The 14,643-nt window shown below is 47.1% G+C and overlaps 1 protein-coding gene across 3 annotated transcripts in view; it reads left to right on the forward strand.

The window, feature by feature from the left end:
* LOC146830503 (1-phosphatidylinositol 4,5-bisphosphate phosphodiesterase gamma-1-like) overlaps positions 1-14,643 on the forward strand; it is a 695,332-nt gene that overhangs the window by 665,856 nt on the left and 14,833 nt on the right. For all 3 annotated transcript variants that reach the window (XM_085604690.1, XM_085604691.1, XM_085604692.1), the window contains one exon: positions 4,126-4,310. In XM_085604690.1, coding sequence (XP_085460816.1) covers positions 4,126-4,310 — 185 coding nt within the window. The remainder of the gene's footprint in view (positions 1-4,125; positions 4,311-14,643) is intronic.

The following is a 14,643-nucleotide window of genomic DNA, read 5'->3' on the forward strand; positions in this document are numbered from 1 at the left end:
GGGGGCACCCCACGCCAGCGGGTGGCAGGGTTCACCTCCACCTCCAGCGCGAGATTACGTCGGACAAGTGGGTGCTGCAGATAATCTGCCAAGGTTACTCACTCCCCTTTCTGTCCTCCCCTCCAGCTATGCCACCTCGGTACCACCGCATGTCGGGGGATCATTTGGCTCTTCTACGTCAGGAAGTTACGGCCCTCCTGGCTAAGGGGGCCATCGAGTACGTTCCCGATCAGGAAGTAGGGAGTGGTTGCTATTCCCACTACTTCCTGGTCCCCAAGAAGGACAAGGGGGCCTGTGCCCCATCTTGGACCTCCGGGACGTCAATCGGTTCGTTCGGAAGGAGAAGTTCAAGATGCTGACTCTGGCTCAGGTCCTGTCTGCCCTGGACCCTGGAGACTGGATGGTAGCGTTGGACTTGCAGGATGCTTATTTTCACATTCCCGTCCTGCCGGCCCACCGGCGTTACCTGCGGTTCACGGTAGGCCAGGAGCATTTTCAGTTTGCCGTGCTACCCTTCGGCCTTACCAGCGCCCCTGGGGTCTTCCCAAAGGTGATGGCGGTGGTCACAGCTCGTCTGCGCAGGTCAGGGGTGTCAGTCTTCCCCTACCTCGACGACTGGCTGTTGAAGGCGGGTTCGCCCCAGGCAGTTGTCTCCCACCTCCAGACTACGGCCGACCTCCTGCATCTGCTGGGGTTCTCCATCAATGTGCCAAAGTCGCACCTGAGTCCCTCTCAGAAGCTCCCTTTCATCGGAGCGGTTCTGGATTTGACGCTGTTTCGGGTTTATCCTCCCGATCAGCGAGTCCGGGATATTCAGGCTATGGTTCCGCTCTTTCAGCCTTTATCCTGTCAGGATGACCCTCCGGCTTCTGGGCCTGATGGCCTCCTGCATCCTGCTAGTACCGCATGCCAGATGGCATATGCGGGCTCTGCAGTGGGACCTGAAGTTCCAGAGGGCACAGCATAAGGGCAACCTGTCCGATCGTGTCCAGATCTCGCAGGGCGCTGCACGGCAATTGCAGTGGTGGCTCACGAATCGCGATTGGGTCAATGGCAGATCCCTCTCCCTTCCCCAACCGGAGCACACAGTAGTGACGGATGCGTCCCTCCTGGGTTGGGGAGGCCACATGGGAGAGTCCCGGCTCCATATCAACCTTCTGGAGCTGCGGGCGATCCAGCTTTCACTGAAGGCATTCCTTCCCTCTGTCTGGGGTAGTGTAGTGCAGGTGTTCACGGACAACACCACCGCCATGTGGTATTGTAACAAACAGGGCAGAGTGGGGTCGTGGACCCTATGGCAGGAGGCTCTGCGCCTCTGGACGTGGCTGGGACATCAAGGCATTACCTTGGTGGTTCAACACCTGGCAGGTGCTCTGAACGCTAGGACGGACGAACTCAGCCGCCGGTGCATGGTGGATCACGAGTGGCGTCTGAACTTGGACGTGGCGCAAGGTCTCTTTCTGCGATGGGGAGAGCCTTGGTTAGATCTATTCGCCACCGAAGAGAATGCGCAATGTCATCGGTTCTGCGATTTGGAATTTCCAAGGCGGCACTCGCTCTGAGACGCTTTTTGTCTCGAGTGAGCTGCGGTCTGTTGTACGCCTTTCCGCGTATACCACTTCTGCCCAGAGTGCTGAAGAAGATCAGGCGCGACCGGGCCCAAGTTATTCTTGTGGCTCCGGACTGGGCTCGAAGAGTATGGTATCTCGAGCTACTCAGTAGGAGCATCGATCCCCCGATCCGTCTGCCTCTTCGGGAGGATCTTCTGTCGCAGCAGCAGGGGACGGTCCTCCACCCGAACCTGTCCAGCCTCCACCTCCATGCTTGGAGATTGAGCGGTGACAGTTGACACCTTTCGATCTTCCTCCCGAAGTCTGTGATGTCATCCTGGCAGCCAGGCGTCCCTCCACTAAAACGGTATACGCCTGTCGGTGGAACAGATTTGTGGCATGGTGCACAGCTAAGACTGTGGATCCCCTTTCTGCCCCTCTTTCTGAGGTTCTTCTGTTCCTTCTCTCTTTGGCCCAGCAGGGCTCTGCTCTGGGCACTCTTAAAGGTTATCTTTCGGCCATCTCTGCCTTTCTACGGCTTCCAGATCAGTCTTCTCGTTTTAAGTCCCTGGTTGTTAACCGTTTTCTTAAGGGCATTACGCATACATTCCCACCTGTGCCCTTCGTATTGCCTCAGTGGGACTTGAATCTTGTCTTGACTTTTCTGATGTGCGCTCCCTTTGAGCCCCTTCATAACTGTCCCTTACATCTTCTTACTCTCAAGACGGCTTTCCTGGTAGCTATCACCTCTGCCAGGAGAGTGAGTCAGCTCCGGGCTCTTTCTTCCAAATCTCCTTTCCTTTCTGTTCATCCGGACAAGGTGGTTCTGAGGACACGTCCTTCTTTCTTGCCAAAGGTTGTCACGCCCTTCCACATCGGGCAGACCATCACTTTGCCCTCCTTTTTTCCACCTCCGCATCCTTCAAGGGAAGAGGAGCAGCTCAACCGTCTGGACCCAAAACGTTATATTGTTATAAGTATAAGTAGTAACTTGTGCTTTGTGCAGAAAGGGGCACCTTCCTGCACAAAAACAATCTTAAGGGGCATTTTCCTATTTGTATGTGTGCTGCAAATTACAGCACACATAGAAAGAGGGAAAACGAGGAGAAATAAACATATTATGCCTCGATACGCCTCACCACGGGAGGCGTATGGATTTGGCACTTCCCCAGGTTTACAAGTTTTTGTAAAATCTGGGGCAGTGTCACAATCCTTAGGTGTTGCTTGGGAAAACCCACAGAAATGCCCATGGAACTCCAACTGGGCGCAGAGTAAGGCAAGGCAGCGATTTGCTCTGCGTTGACTTACTCGTGAATTATGAGGCCACTCCGAGCCATGCAGAGTGGCTTTGATTGGCTTCATAAATCGGAATGAGAGCCCTGCGTCGAGTATGTAACACTTTACGTGGTGCAAAAGTGATGCAGGTCTCTCATAACTAAGCCCCCCAGTGATACGATTAACACAGGCTTCCTCCTCACCCTGTTAGGAAGAACACTTAACACAAGAGTACTGTGTTCATATATTTTAGTGGTTCTAGATATCAGAAACACTACTACTGAATTTGAAGCCTCAGATTCGAATCCCTGCAATTCTAGGACTGACCATTAAATCAATGGCTTTGAGGAGAATACATCCTTTTTGTTGCTTGAGGCCCTTGGCCACAATTTAGAACAATCCAAGCATGTAAGATGTTGTTTCCATCACTGTTACATGCAGTGTGCTGTAAGCAAATAGCAACTATCAGATCGATTTCCACTCTTTCTGGAACACAGCATCTATCAGTGTTAATCTTTTTCTATTTCTTTATTAGAAGTTATAAATCATCAGGTTTGAAGCAGCATGCACTTACAAGCAAGAAACACAGCCTAGTGGATATTTAACTTTCCGTATGAACAGTTTTGCTAACAGAAAATTACAGTAAGGTGAAAGGAAAAAAAACTGTATGGAAAAAAGCTTAGAGGTGGGCTGCATAAAAGCAAGATGGATTAGGTCAACCAGCAGGAGCTGGAAGACCAGTCTTTGACCACCTACAAATGATGAGGTGGCCAATTTATTTGTTGCAACAAGTACCACCAATCTTGAAATCGGGGAAAACAGTTACTGCGTATCTAGCAACTATCAGAGAATGTTTCTTTTTTAAGAGAAGCCCAGTTCCTTGTTTCTATGTTGTTTGATTAATAACAGATCTTCACCTTGTGTTATTAGTGTTGTCAACCTAACAGTGCTGATTCCTGCCAAGCTTGCCTTTGTTGTTTCAGTGTAATGAGCTTTCCTTTTAGATCAGACATGTGAATTCCACGAGGAAGGCCTCTCTGCTACTTTGAGTTGTCCATTTTTTGAGTTTTGTTCGCAGGATGGAGATAAGGATTTGCCAAGAACATTCTATATATTCTAGGTGTATGTATTGTTCATATTAAAAGTTTGCCTATCCTTCTCTTATTGATATTTAATTTTGTCACTTGAGGATCAACCATTCTGTTGGGGGATCAAGAAAGATTGAGTAAATGTCTACTATAATTTTGATAACTTTGTTTTTCACTTTTCTGTTCATTGTGGCGGTGGCGCACTCATGCAGGAAGAAGACGACGAGAATTTATACTCCTCAATCCAGCAGCTGAGGGATCGTGCTAACGAGCTTTCAAATCAGGTTTCTAACTGCGAGCGCAACAATAATTGCGATTCTAGGTACCAGCAGCGGCTGGATGAATTGCGGGCAGCACAGGAACGGCTAATGGAGCTGACGGAAGTCCGTAACAGGAAGTAAGTAAAAGTGTTGGTGCACCAGAGAGACATCTCCTCTGTTAATAGTTGTAAGATTTTTAGCCCAACGAAACAGATGCGTGTGTCTGTTAGTATCACTGACCACATAATCATGAAACATCTATTCAAAGATTACCATTCCCTTGGATTTGATTGACTGGGACTAGCTACAAGTTCCAAGCGGTTTTCCAAATACTGTTTAATGGCTAAGTGGTGTCTCAACGTTGATCTAAAAGTGTGTGAAAAATAAGATACGCAGAAAAGCAAACAGGTTTTAGCGGTTACCAGAAAATGCTTGTTTAGACAAATAATACAGAGCTCCAAGATTGACGGAGCTTGAGGGATAGATAACTGCAGAACATCAACAATGGCATATCTGTTTAGCTTTGACATGGACCCAAAGGAAAGAAGTGGAATTACAGGGAGTGTATGAGTGTGTATACATAGGTTTTGGCAAAGGGGGTGGGTTTAGGGTTAGTCAGGGAGCAGCAGGAATGTACTAGCGAGAGGGGGAATATATTCTGTGGTGTTTCTTTCTGGTCCTTCCGCATCTCTAGCCAAATGAATGATGAGCTGTGAATAGTACTTTGGTCACCAGAGATACAGCATTTGTCAACAAGATAACCTTTGCTGAAGTCAAAATTGTGGATTACACAGTGGAATTTGAATTTCATGTCGGCTGGAAGAAAGCCATTGAAGCCCATGGAGATGTTGTAGTGTTAGTGTAATGTGGTTGAATTTCCCTTTGGTCTTTTGCAGTTCTAGTTGACATCTGCATACAGGACAACTTTGAATGGAGCCATGGTGTTGTCTGAAAGGCCAGAGAGCTGGCTATTAACTCGTTCCGTGCTCATGACGGAACCACGCCGTCATGAGCCACGGTTGCCGTGTGCTCATGACGGAGTGGTTCCGTCATGCTGCGGCCGTTGGCGGCCGCGCCGCCCACGCGGCGCTAATTCCCCGCCTGTGCGGGCGATTAGCGCCGTGGGCGGAGTCATGACGGAACTACTCCGTCATGAGCACAGCCCAACCGTGGCTCATGACAAAGAGGCTCCGTCATGAGCACCGCGCCACCGCGCTGCCCCCCCCGCACCCCCCAGTGCTGCAGCGGAATTTCCTCGGCAGCGAAGGGGTTAATTGCCACCGTTGACGTGAGACAGAAGAGTCTTAATGGTTGAAGTTACATGTGTACATATAGGGGTAGGGAAGGTTTGAATCTACGAAAAAGGCTCTATTTGAACAACACATGGTCCCTGGAAGAGGTTTGAGTTTATTTGGATGACAAGTGAATAGATACCTGGTGTTGCATCATTAAGAGATGCTTCTAGGTTTAATTCAGAAATTTGGACCTGTAGCTGTGTACCGCAGTTATTAATCATAAATTCTGCTTTTATCTAATTGAACTTCAGCATGATGGCAGATGTCTGTTTTGCAATGGAGTCGAGGCATGATCTGAGTGAGGCATCTGATGTACAAGTAAGCGCTCTTGTGCTAGATGATACAAACATTTGTTCTTAAAATTATAATTCCAGCAGTATCTCAACTTTTTCCCGTGCATGATAGCTTGATACTGCAACCAGCTTCTGCTAGTCCCACAAAAAAGAAATTAGCACAGCGAGTACTCAATTTATAAATAAAGTTACCACAGATGAGAGGCATTTAGATTAAAATAAAGCAAGCAGAGGGCAGATGCTGGTAAATAATGTTGTCTGATAGTATAGAAGACTTCAAAAATTGTGAGCATTACAAATGAAATATTATGTGTTTTCTTGCAATTACTACCAGCGCACTATAAAATGAATGAATGAAGGAACATTTATAAAGCGCATGGTTACCCAGGGGCATCCCAGCGCTAGGCGCCATGTCAGATACTGCAGGAAATTAATGAAAGAGAAAGGTTTTCAATAGTTTCCTGAACTTAAGATAGTCAGGTTCCGAGCGAATAGGGATAGTGTTCCAGAGTCTGGATGCGTTGTATGTGAACAGTCAGCCTCCACTCCGTGCCCGTTTAATCTTAGGAACTGATAACAAGCCTTTATTTCCAGACCTAAGGGCTCTATTAGGTGCATAGGGTTGGATCCAGGAGCGAATCAGGTGTGGACCTTTCCCTGAGACTGTCTTATGGGTAATACATAGACCCTTTAATTGAATTCTTTCCTGAACTGGGAGCCAGTGCAGGGTTACAAGGGCAGGCCTTGCGGAGGAGCGTTTGGGAATGTTCAGCAGCATACGGGCCGCACAGTTCTGCACTATTTGTAGTTTTTTAATAGTGGCCTGGGGTAAAATGTGATATCTAAAAGCGTACCTATAATTGCAAGCCTCCAGATACCTAGGATTTTCTACATTATGAATGGGGTTTGGAGAATATGGTTTTGAGGGACTTTCTAAAGGATAAATGGTTTGGCTTTTTCATGGAAAATCATAACTGCAGATTGCTCACCTTTAGAATACTCGCAGGCACCAGACTGAAAGCAGAAGATTTAAAACTGCATTGCTCCCGCGTGCTGGTAGGTGGCGCAGCGCTGCTCTGCATTGACGTCTTTCTGCCCCGGAAGTTACAAATAGAGTCGCAGGTAGGCGCCATCTCTGTACTCCGACATCAGTTCCTTTCTTTCCTCACCTTCCTATGGGGATCCGGAGCTCGCTCCCACGTTTCTCTTGTTGGTTGACACGTTTGTTCTCCACATTTGTCCAAAAACCAGTGTGCAAGGGAACATGTCCTCTCCAAAAACTATGCGGTTTAAGCCTTGTTGGTACTGTTGCAAGCATATATCTGTGACAGATCCACATGATGTAAGACTCGTCCTACGACGAGGGGACCTCATGAATCTGGGAACATGAAGCAAAGCTGTATGTCGCCGAGCACTGTAAGAAATTGTGCAAGTCCTGTTTGCGCTTGAAGGGAAGAGTGTGGACCCGCTCTCGTTACAGGTCCTCATCACGGTCCAATTCTTGCAATAGGTCAAATCGAAAGTACAAGAAGGCAAAGCAGGATTCGTCCCAGTCAATCCACAATCTGACCGAGAAGTAGTACTAGTAAGCTATAGTGTATGAGAAGGAGTAAGATGTGGTTGTTGTTAAGGAAGTAGGCGCACGTCAGACAAGCTTCAGGTTAAGTGGCAAAATAAAACACATATGGACATTTAGGCTGTGCTAAACCATCCGAAGTATGGGGGCCAAGAGTCAAGCAGTAATAGGAAGCAATATTGTATGAGAAGGCGTATAATGTGGTAATTGTTTAGGAAGTAATCCTGCGTCTGACAAGATGCAACGTAGGTAGCAAAAATGAACACCTATGGAAATTTAGGCTGTGATAAGCCGCACAAGTAGAGAAGCCACTGAATATCAGAGTTGCACCATTTTGGATGTGTAACACACCCAAACTGGTTTGACTGATTCTCTGTGGCTCCTCTACTTTCTTAACTGGCCTTTGAATTACAAAACTTATCAGACTTAATAAAGTCCAAAAGGACGAAACACTCGTCAGCTGTCCTGGATGTTCAATGTACTCAGCTGTCCATTAGTACCAACTGGAATTGTGCAACCATCATGGACGACTACTAAATTTGTTAAGCAAACTTTTGCCTGAAACCAAGGACTTATTCCTTACCAAATTGCATATGAATACTTTGGAATGGAATGTATGCTTCATCCGTTCTAGTATCATTGATTTAGTGGACCCCCAATGTGGATGGGAGAGCATACCCAACGCCTTAGGTAGTAGGGTGTTGTGGGGTTGTATGTGTACCTCACTGCTATCCTGTAATTATCAAACTACTATCATATTACATCCTTTTTTACTGTGGTTATTTTATTTGGGACATGCATCTGCATTTTGTCACTGCTACCACTGTAATAGTAAGCTTGTCTGCCCTAGACCCTGGATGGTGGCATTGGTCCTGCGGGACCCTTATTTCCATATCCCCATCCTGAAGGCCCATAGGCGATACCAGTGAATCACAGTTCACTGTGCTCCCTTTTGGCCTCACGTATGAAAAATGAGTGTTCACAGTAGTGATGGTGTTGGTCGCAGCACACCTTCAGAGGTTGAGAATACCCGGTTTCCCCTACCTCAACAACTGACTGTTGAAAGAACACTACCATCAGAGGTACTGCTGATTATCGACAACGCTGGTCATGCCACTTTGCTCATAAACTCTTGGGCATATTTACAAGCTCTCACCGCCACCGGAGCATCATATTTTGTTATGCTTCGGTGGGGCAGCGCCATTTTCCATATTTGTAAGGTGCGCTAAGCTACTTTGCGTGGCTTAACGCCACCTTGTAAATATGCCCTGTTCTGCCGCAGTGTTTTGCGCAAAAGGGGCGTGCAGTGGGTGTTGCTGTGGGCATTGCACCCCAACGACCCATTGCTTTTTGACACTGCCCCAGATTTACAAGGCTGAGGCAGCGCCAAAAACAAACGCCATGAAATACCAGGCATTAGAATGGCGATACATGGAGAAATTATTCATTTCTCCTAGTTTTTTGCTCTTTCCATGTGTGCTGCATTCTGCAGCACACATAGAAGGTGCAAATTGCCATTAATGATTGCTTATGTGCAGGAAGGGATACCTTGGCAGCGCAGGCACCCTTGCAGCAAGGTGCCTGGAGTGGTGATAGACAGCTTTTATTGCGCCAGCGCTAAGGAAAACACAGGGGTGCGCCGTATTTTTTGTGAATATGGCTTATCCCTGCATTTTCAAACGGTCAAAGCGCGGCGCTACCAAATTTGGCACAGCTCTGCTCTCCAACATTTTCGTGTAAACATGCCCCTCTGTGTCTGATGACCTGGACAGCCTAAGAAAGTAACTCATGTCAGCGCACCACCAACTAACAGCACGCAGGAGTACTGTTTAAATTATCCGAACCCAGTCTGAGGCCAGGATAATATTAACAAGGTGAAGAATCTGGATTAGATCAAGTATCCGCCATAAAGATTATTACCAAAGGTGAATAATTTGTTCATTGTGTATCTTCGACACCCTTCCTGCTCCCTTTGGTGTCAGGACACTAAGGATCTTCAAAGGCCTCCAGTCTGGTTACTGCTGGTGGATCAGTCTTCATCTCCTAGTGCCTCCGCAATCGGTCTCAGGTTCCCAACGTTCTTCGGTTCCGACTTCCGCTTTGTCACCAAAATCCATGCTGATCCTTTGAACATCGACGCTGGCCCAAACTTCAAAGGAGGACCCATACCATTAGTTGGATCTGACTCCGACACATACTCACCTCACAATCTTGAGGTCACGTCTTGAATCTAACTCGTCGCACCCAGACTCTGATCTAGCTACACAAATACTGCAGAGTCACCTTCTAGCACTCCTACAACGTTTCAGTTCTGACTCTAACCAGACTCAACCATCCTTCAAAGATGACGATAGAGATAATGGTGAATATTTACCCCAGCCTTACAATGATAACCTTTATATAGATTCAAAGTAGACCAGTGGGTTGGACATTTCTCTGGATACTGGCTTGGTGTCCTCCCCGGGCCATCAATAGTGCAGAGTACTTCCTTTGCTGTGAGGATTTGAGGCATAGCTGAAGTATTGGACAAACAGTCTGACTGAAGTTCCACAGACATCCTCCAAACCTCTACTGCCATTCAATGAGGCCCTGACAGACACATTATGGGGCACTTAGGATCAGACTTGTTCTTGCCTGCTGGTGAACAGGTAGCAAAACGTTACAGACTGCCAGGAAGTGTTGCCAGTTTACTTATCAGCAGTCCAATTAAACTAGTTCAGGGATACAGTGGAAATCAAAACAATTTCTCTCACGGACAACATACACAAACATTGCACTAAGAAATCAGGACTTGTAGTTTTAAAGGTTTATCTTGAAAGTCTTGATCGTGTGCAAATTAAATGAACACTAACGACAGAATGAGAATAAGATTGCAGTTAAAATTGTTACTATTAATGAGAACAATAAAAACATTTCAAGCATGTTTTCAAGTTAGCTAGCTTCCTAGACCCTACTGCTATTTCTAAACCCTTAATTAATTTAGTAGGCTAAAACATTAGATAGCATCCCTGCCTGTCGAGCATTTGGAATGGATCGCACAGCATACCATTTGAAACAGCAATTTTGGCTGTTTATCAGATTTCAGTCACAGAATGACAGGCTTGTGCTTCAGTCAAGGGCAGGAGTCCCAGCACAGCTGCTCCCAGGCCCTGCAGCTGGCTCTCACAATAAATCTCTCATTGAGAGCGGAGTGTGGCTCGGGAATCAGGAAATCGGTATGACCTCCGGAGATAATCTGTAGTGCGAAGACCTCTGCTAATCAGTGGTCGAAAACCCCAGATTTGGCCACTGATTCAATCTAATGTCTCCAAAACAAATCAGATTGAGACATTCTTATCTCCTTAGGCTAAACTGTAAAAGCCTAATATACGTAAACTTAACTCCACAAATCAATATTTAAGAACAGAGTATGTTAGCCTTGAGCAGCCCTAGAGAGCTGCCACGATGACAGATACGTAAATATATGGTTAATCAAGTAAGATATCAGCATACAATAAAGAGTTCCATTGTGAAGGTAAGAATAGAAACAAATATCTGAGGTGCATGTTTACTAGCAGTTTGCATGGAGAAAGGCTCTCACACTTTCTAATACAGATACTACTAGGATTGAAAGCAAAACAAATATAGAAAGTAAATTAGAACTATTGCAGCATTCACAGCTCTCTGGAGACCTGCAGGTTGCGCTCATGAATATGCCTTTCGACGGGTCTCACTTGCTTGGCGAGGAGGCTAATTCTGCTCTGGAACACTTTAAAGAGAATCGAGCCATGGCACGTTACTTTGGTCTTTCTACTCTTCCTCATTTCCGCCCTCTCAGGGATACCCAAGGATTTGACATACCGGCATCACCAAGGCCCAACATCTCTTAAATAGCAACTTTATTTCTTTTTGGGACAGGGCTCAAGCGGACAACATCCAGGCCACAGGTAGAAATGACCCTCCCAGTCCTCCCTCCCTACGGCAGCAGCCACCAAACTACTTTATTTTGCCCTTGGTAGCACACGACCACCCTGTGGAAGGCAGGATCAGACATTTCCTCAAAGGGTCAAATCATTTAACGGAGTTATGCCCTGCTATTCCATTCTGGCCCCAGAAATAGGGACTTGCTGCCACACTGTAAAAGGATGGAGGCCGTAGTCCTACTTTAGCTCCCCGCCCTATGAACACCTTCTTATGGAAGAACAAATTCAAGATGCCCATGTTGGTCCCGGTTCTGTCTGCCCTGGATCAAGCAACTTTGGACCTGCAGGATGCTTACTTTCATGTAACCTTCCTGCAGTCCCACAGACGCTTCTTGTGGTTCAGGATAGGCCAGAAGCATTTTGAGTTTGCCATACTCTTCTTTGTCCTCACTATTCCGCCGCAGGTGTTTATGAAAGTGATGGCAGTAGTCACATCATACTTTTGAAAGCTGGAGATTCTAGTTTTGTCTTACCTCAACAACTAGCTGTTCAACTGGGGCTTGCCACAGTCAGTGGTAGACCATCTCCAGGTGACGGCGAATCTCCTGACATCGATGAGGTTCACTATCAACATTTGAAGCTGTTCAAACCTTTCATTGGAACCTTTCTGGATACAGTGGTTTTGTGCATTCTCTCCATCACAACAAATCCATGACAATCGAGATATGACCCTGATCTTTAAGCATCAGTCCTGGGTCTCAGTAAGTGTGGCTGTGAGGCTTCTTGGCCTATTGGCTTTCTGTGTCCTGATCATCGACCACACCAGATGGCATATGCGGGTGCTGCATAGGGATCTGAAGTCTGTAGACCCCCATGTCTGTGTGCCCAAAACCAAGGGAATTTGTCAAATTCCATACATGTTTAAGAGGTGACCACAAAGATCTACAGTGGTGGCTGCTTGACCACAATTGCATTGGTGACAAGCACCTCTCCCTGCCATATCCAGAGGTGACGGATGCGTCACTGCTAAGTTGGGAAGGTCATCTGGGAAAGATGATCAGAGGACTCCGGTCCAGCTAAGACCTGACACCACATCAACCTGTTTAGAGTTGTGGGCCGTGCATATCTTGCTGAAAGCCTTCTTACCATCTATAAAAGGTAGGCTGGTTCAGGTCCTTCTGGACAACACCACTGCTATATGATACTTCAACAAGCAGGGCGGGGTAGGATCCAGGGACTGTGCTAAGAGGCTTTTAATCTGTAGGGTTGGCTGGAATGTCATGGCATTTCCCTGGTGGTGCACCACCTAGCAGGACCTTTGAACACAAGGGGAGGAGGAACTCATCTAGCAGCACCTGGCAGATCACAAAGGGCAGTTGCATCCCAAGGTGGCACAGGGCATCTTCCACAATGGGAAGTACACTAGCCATATCTTTTCGGCGCAGACTTTAGAATGCATTTGCCAAAGGTTTTGGGTACTGCAATTTCCAAGAAGGCTCTCTCTCAGAGAAGTAGTAAGGCAAGAGTGGCGCACATGACTACTGCACGCTTTTCTGATTCTTCCTCTCCTACCTCGAGTTCTAAAGATGGCCAGGAACAACCAGTCTCAAGTAATCCTAGTTGCTTCAGATTAGACCAGGATAGTGTGGTACCTGGAAATTCTGGGCATGAGCGTTGGCCTTCCAATCCAGCTACTGCTTCGTAACGATCTCCTGTTGCAGCAGCAGGGCAAGTGCTCCCAAACGTCATTCTTCCTCCCAAAGATTTGGGTGTCACCATTGTTGCCAAGCACCCATCTACAAAGTCTGTCTACGCCGGGCACTGGGACATGTTTGTAGCCTTGTTTATGGCATCTATAATAGGTACCCATTACAGGCAAAACTGTCTGATTATTTCTTTTATCTTTGGCTCAGCAAGGACTCGCTGTGGGCACCATTAAAGGTTACTCATCAGCTTTTTGCTCTTGATGGACCATCCGTCCTTGTTTAAATTACTCGTTGCTGGATTATGTGTATTTTTATGGTGCGCATCTCAGATGGGAGGATATACTGGTGCCAAAAGAGGGACAATGCAGCCCTACTGTAATAGCCGGTTCTTCCGATGCAGGGGATGTGGCCAAGTAGTAGGCCAGCTGAGTGGAGGTTTCTGGTCAGAATGTGGAATCTGATGCCGCTGTGCAAGTAAGTGGATTCTAACTTGTGTAGGGCTTTGTGTGCGAGTGCGGGTTGGTGAACTGGGAGTCAGTGGCAGTCTTTTAGGTGTGTAGAGATGCGAGTGTGAATCTCGCTGCAGAGTTTTGCGTGGCTTGGAGTCTCTTAGTGAGATCTGTGGTGATGCCAACATAGAGTGTGTTCCTATAGTCAAGCTTGCTGGAGACTAGGCCCTGTGTGACGGTTCTATGGGTGTTGAGCTGTAGCTATCTGAAGATTTTTCTGAAGGGGAGGAAGCAGGAGGGAGGCAACTGTATAGATCGGGCTGGTCATTGAGTGTTGGTTGTCCGCTATTATCCTGAGGTTCCTGGCTTGGTTAGATGGAGTGGGGTTTGGTCTTAGTTTGGCAGGCCACAAGGTGTGGGTCGACAGCGAGGTGTTCTTTCCAAAAAGTACCGCCTCTGTCCTGTGGGAGTTGAGCTTTAGGCACTGGGTCTTAATCCAGTTGGCAACTTCAGACATGATTAACTTGATCTGGGTGACAATAAGCTGGGTGTAGTGGGCATATGGGATGATGTTGATTCCGTGTGTGCGACAGTGTTGGTGAGTGGTGCCATGTAGACATTGAACAGTGTGGGGCTCAGCAAGGATCTTTGGAGTTCTCCACAGATCAGGTTGGTGGCAGTGGAGGTGTATGGCGTCAGGCTGACAGACTTGTTGCATCCCATGAGGAGGAGCTATTCCTTTGGAAGGTGGGTCCTTGTTTGTCAGTTTCGTGACGGTGTTGGATGGGGTGGGAGATGGTGGCAGATGAGGTTGAGAGTTTGAGCAGGATGGGTGTCACTGTATCTCCTCTGTCCATGATCAGGCTGATGTCGGTGGCGAAGATTAGGGCTGTCTTGTTGCTGTGATTGAGCCTGAAACTAGATTGAGAGGAGTCCAGGAGCTGGTTGTCGTTGAGGTGGTCAGCCAGTCATTTACAACTTTTTCCAGTACTTTGGGCTGGATAAGGGAGCAGGGAGATCAGTCTGTAGTTCACCAGCATCTGTGTGTCTGCTGGGTTTCTTATGGTGGTGTGTTTCCAGGCATCTGGGAAAGTGGCTAGGGTGTGGGAGGAGTGGAGTATTGGGGTGAGTGCGGCGCAGATTGGGAGGTACTACTTTGGTATCTACTCTAAAGGTAAGTAATCTGCTGTTAGAAGTATCCATCAGAAGAACAAGTTACTTACCTTCCGTAACTCTTTTTCAGGTGGAT

This window comes from Triturus cristatus, chromosome 5_1, assembly GCF_964204655.1.
Source record: "Triturus cristatus chromosome 5_1, aTriCri1.1, whole genome shotgun sequence".
Lineage (NCBI taxonomy): Eukaryota > Metazoa > Chordata > Amphibia > Caudata > Salamandridae > Triturus > Triturus cristatus.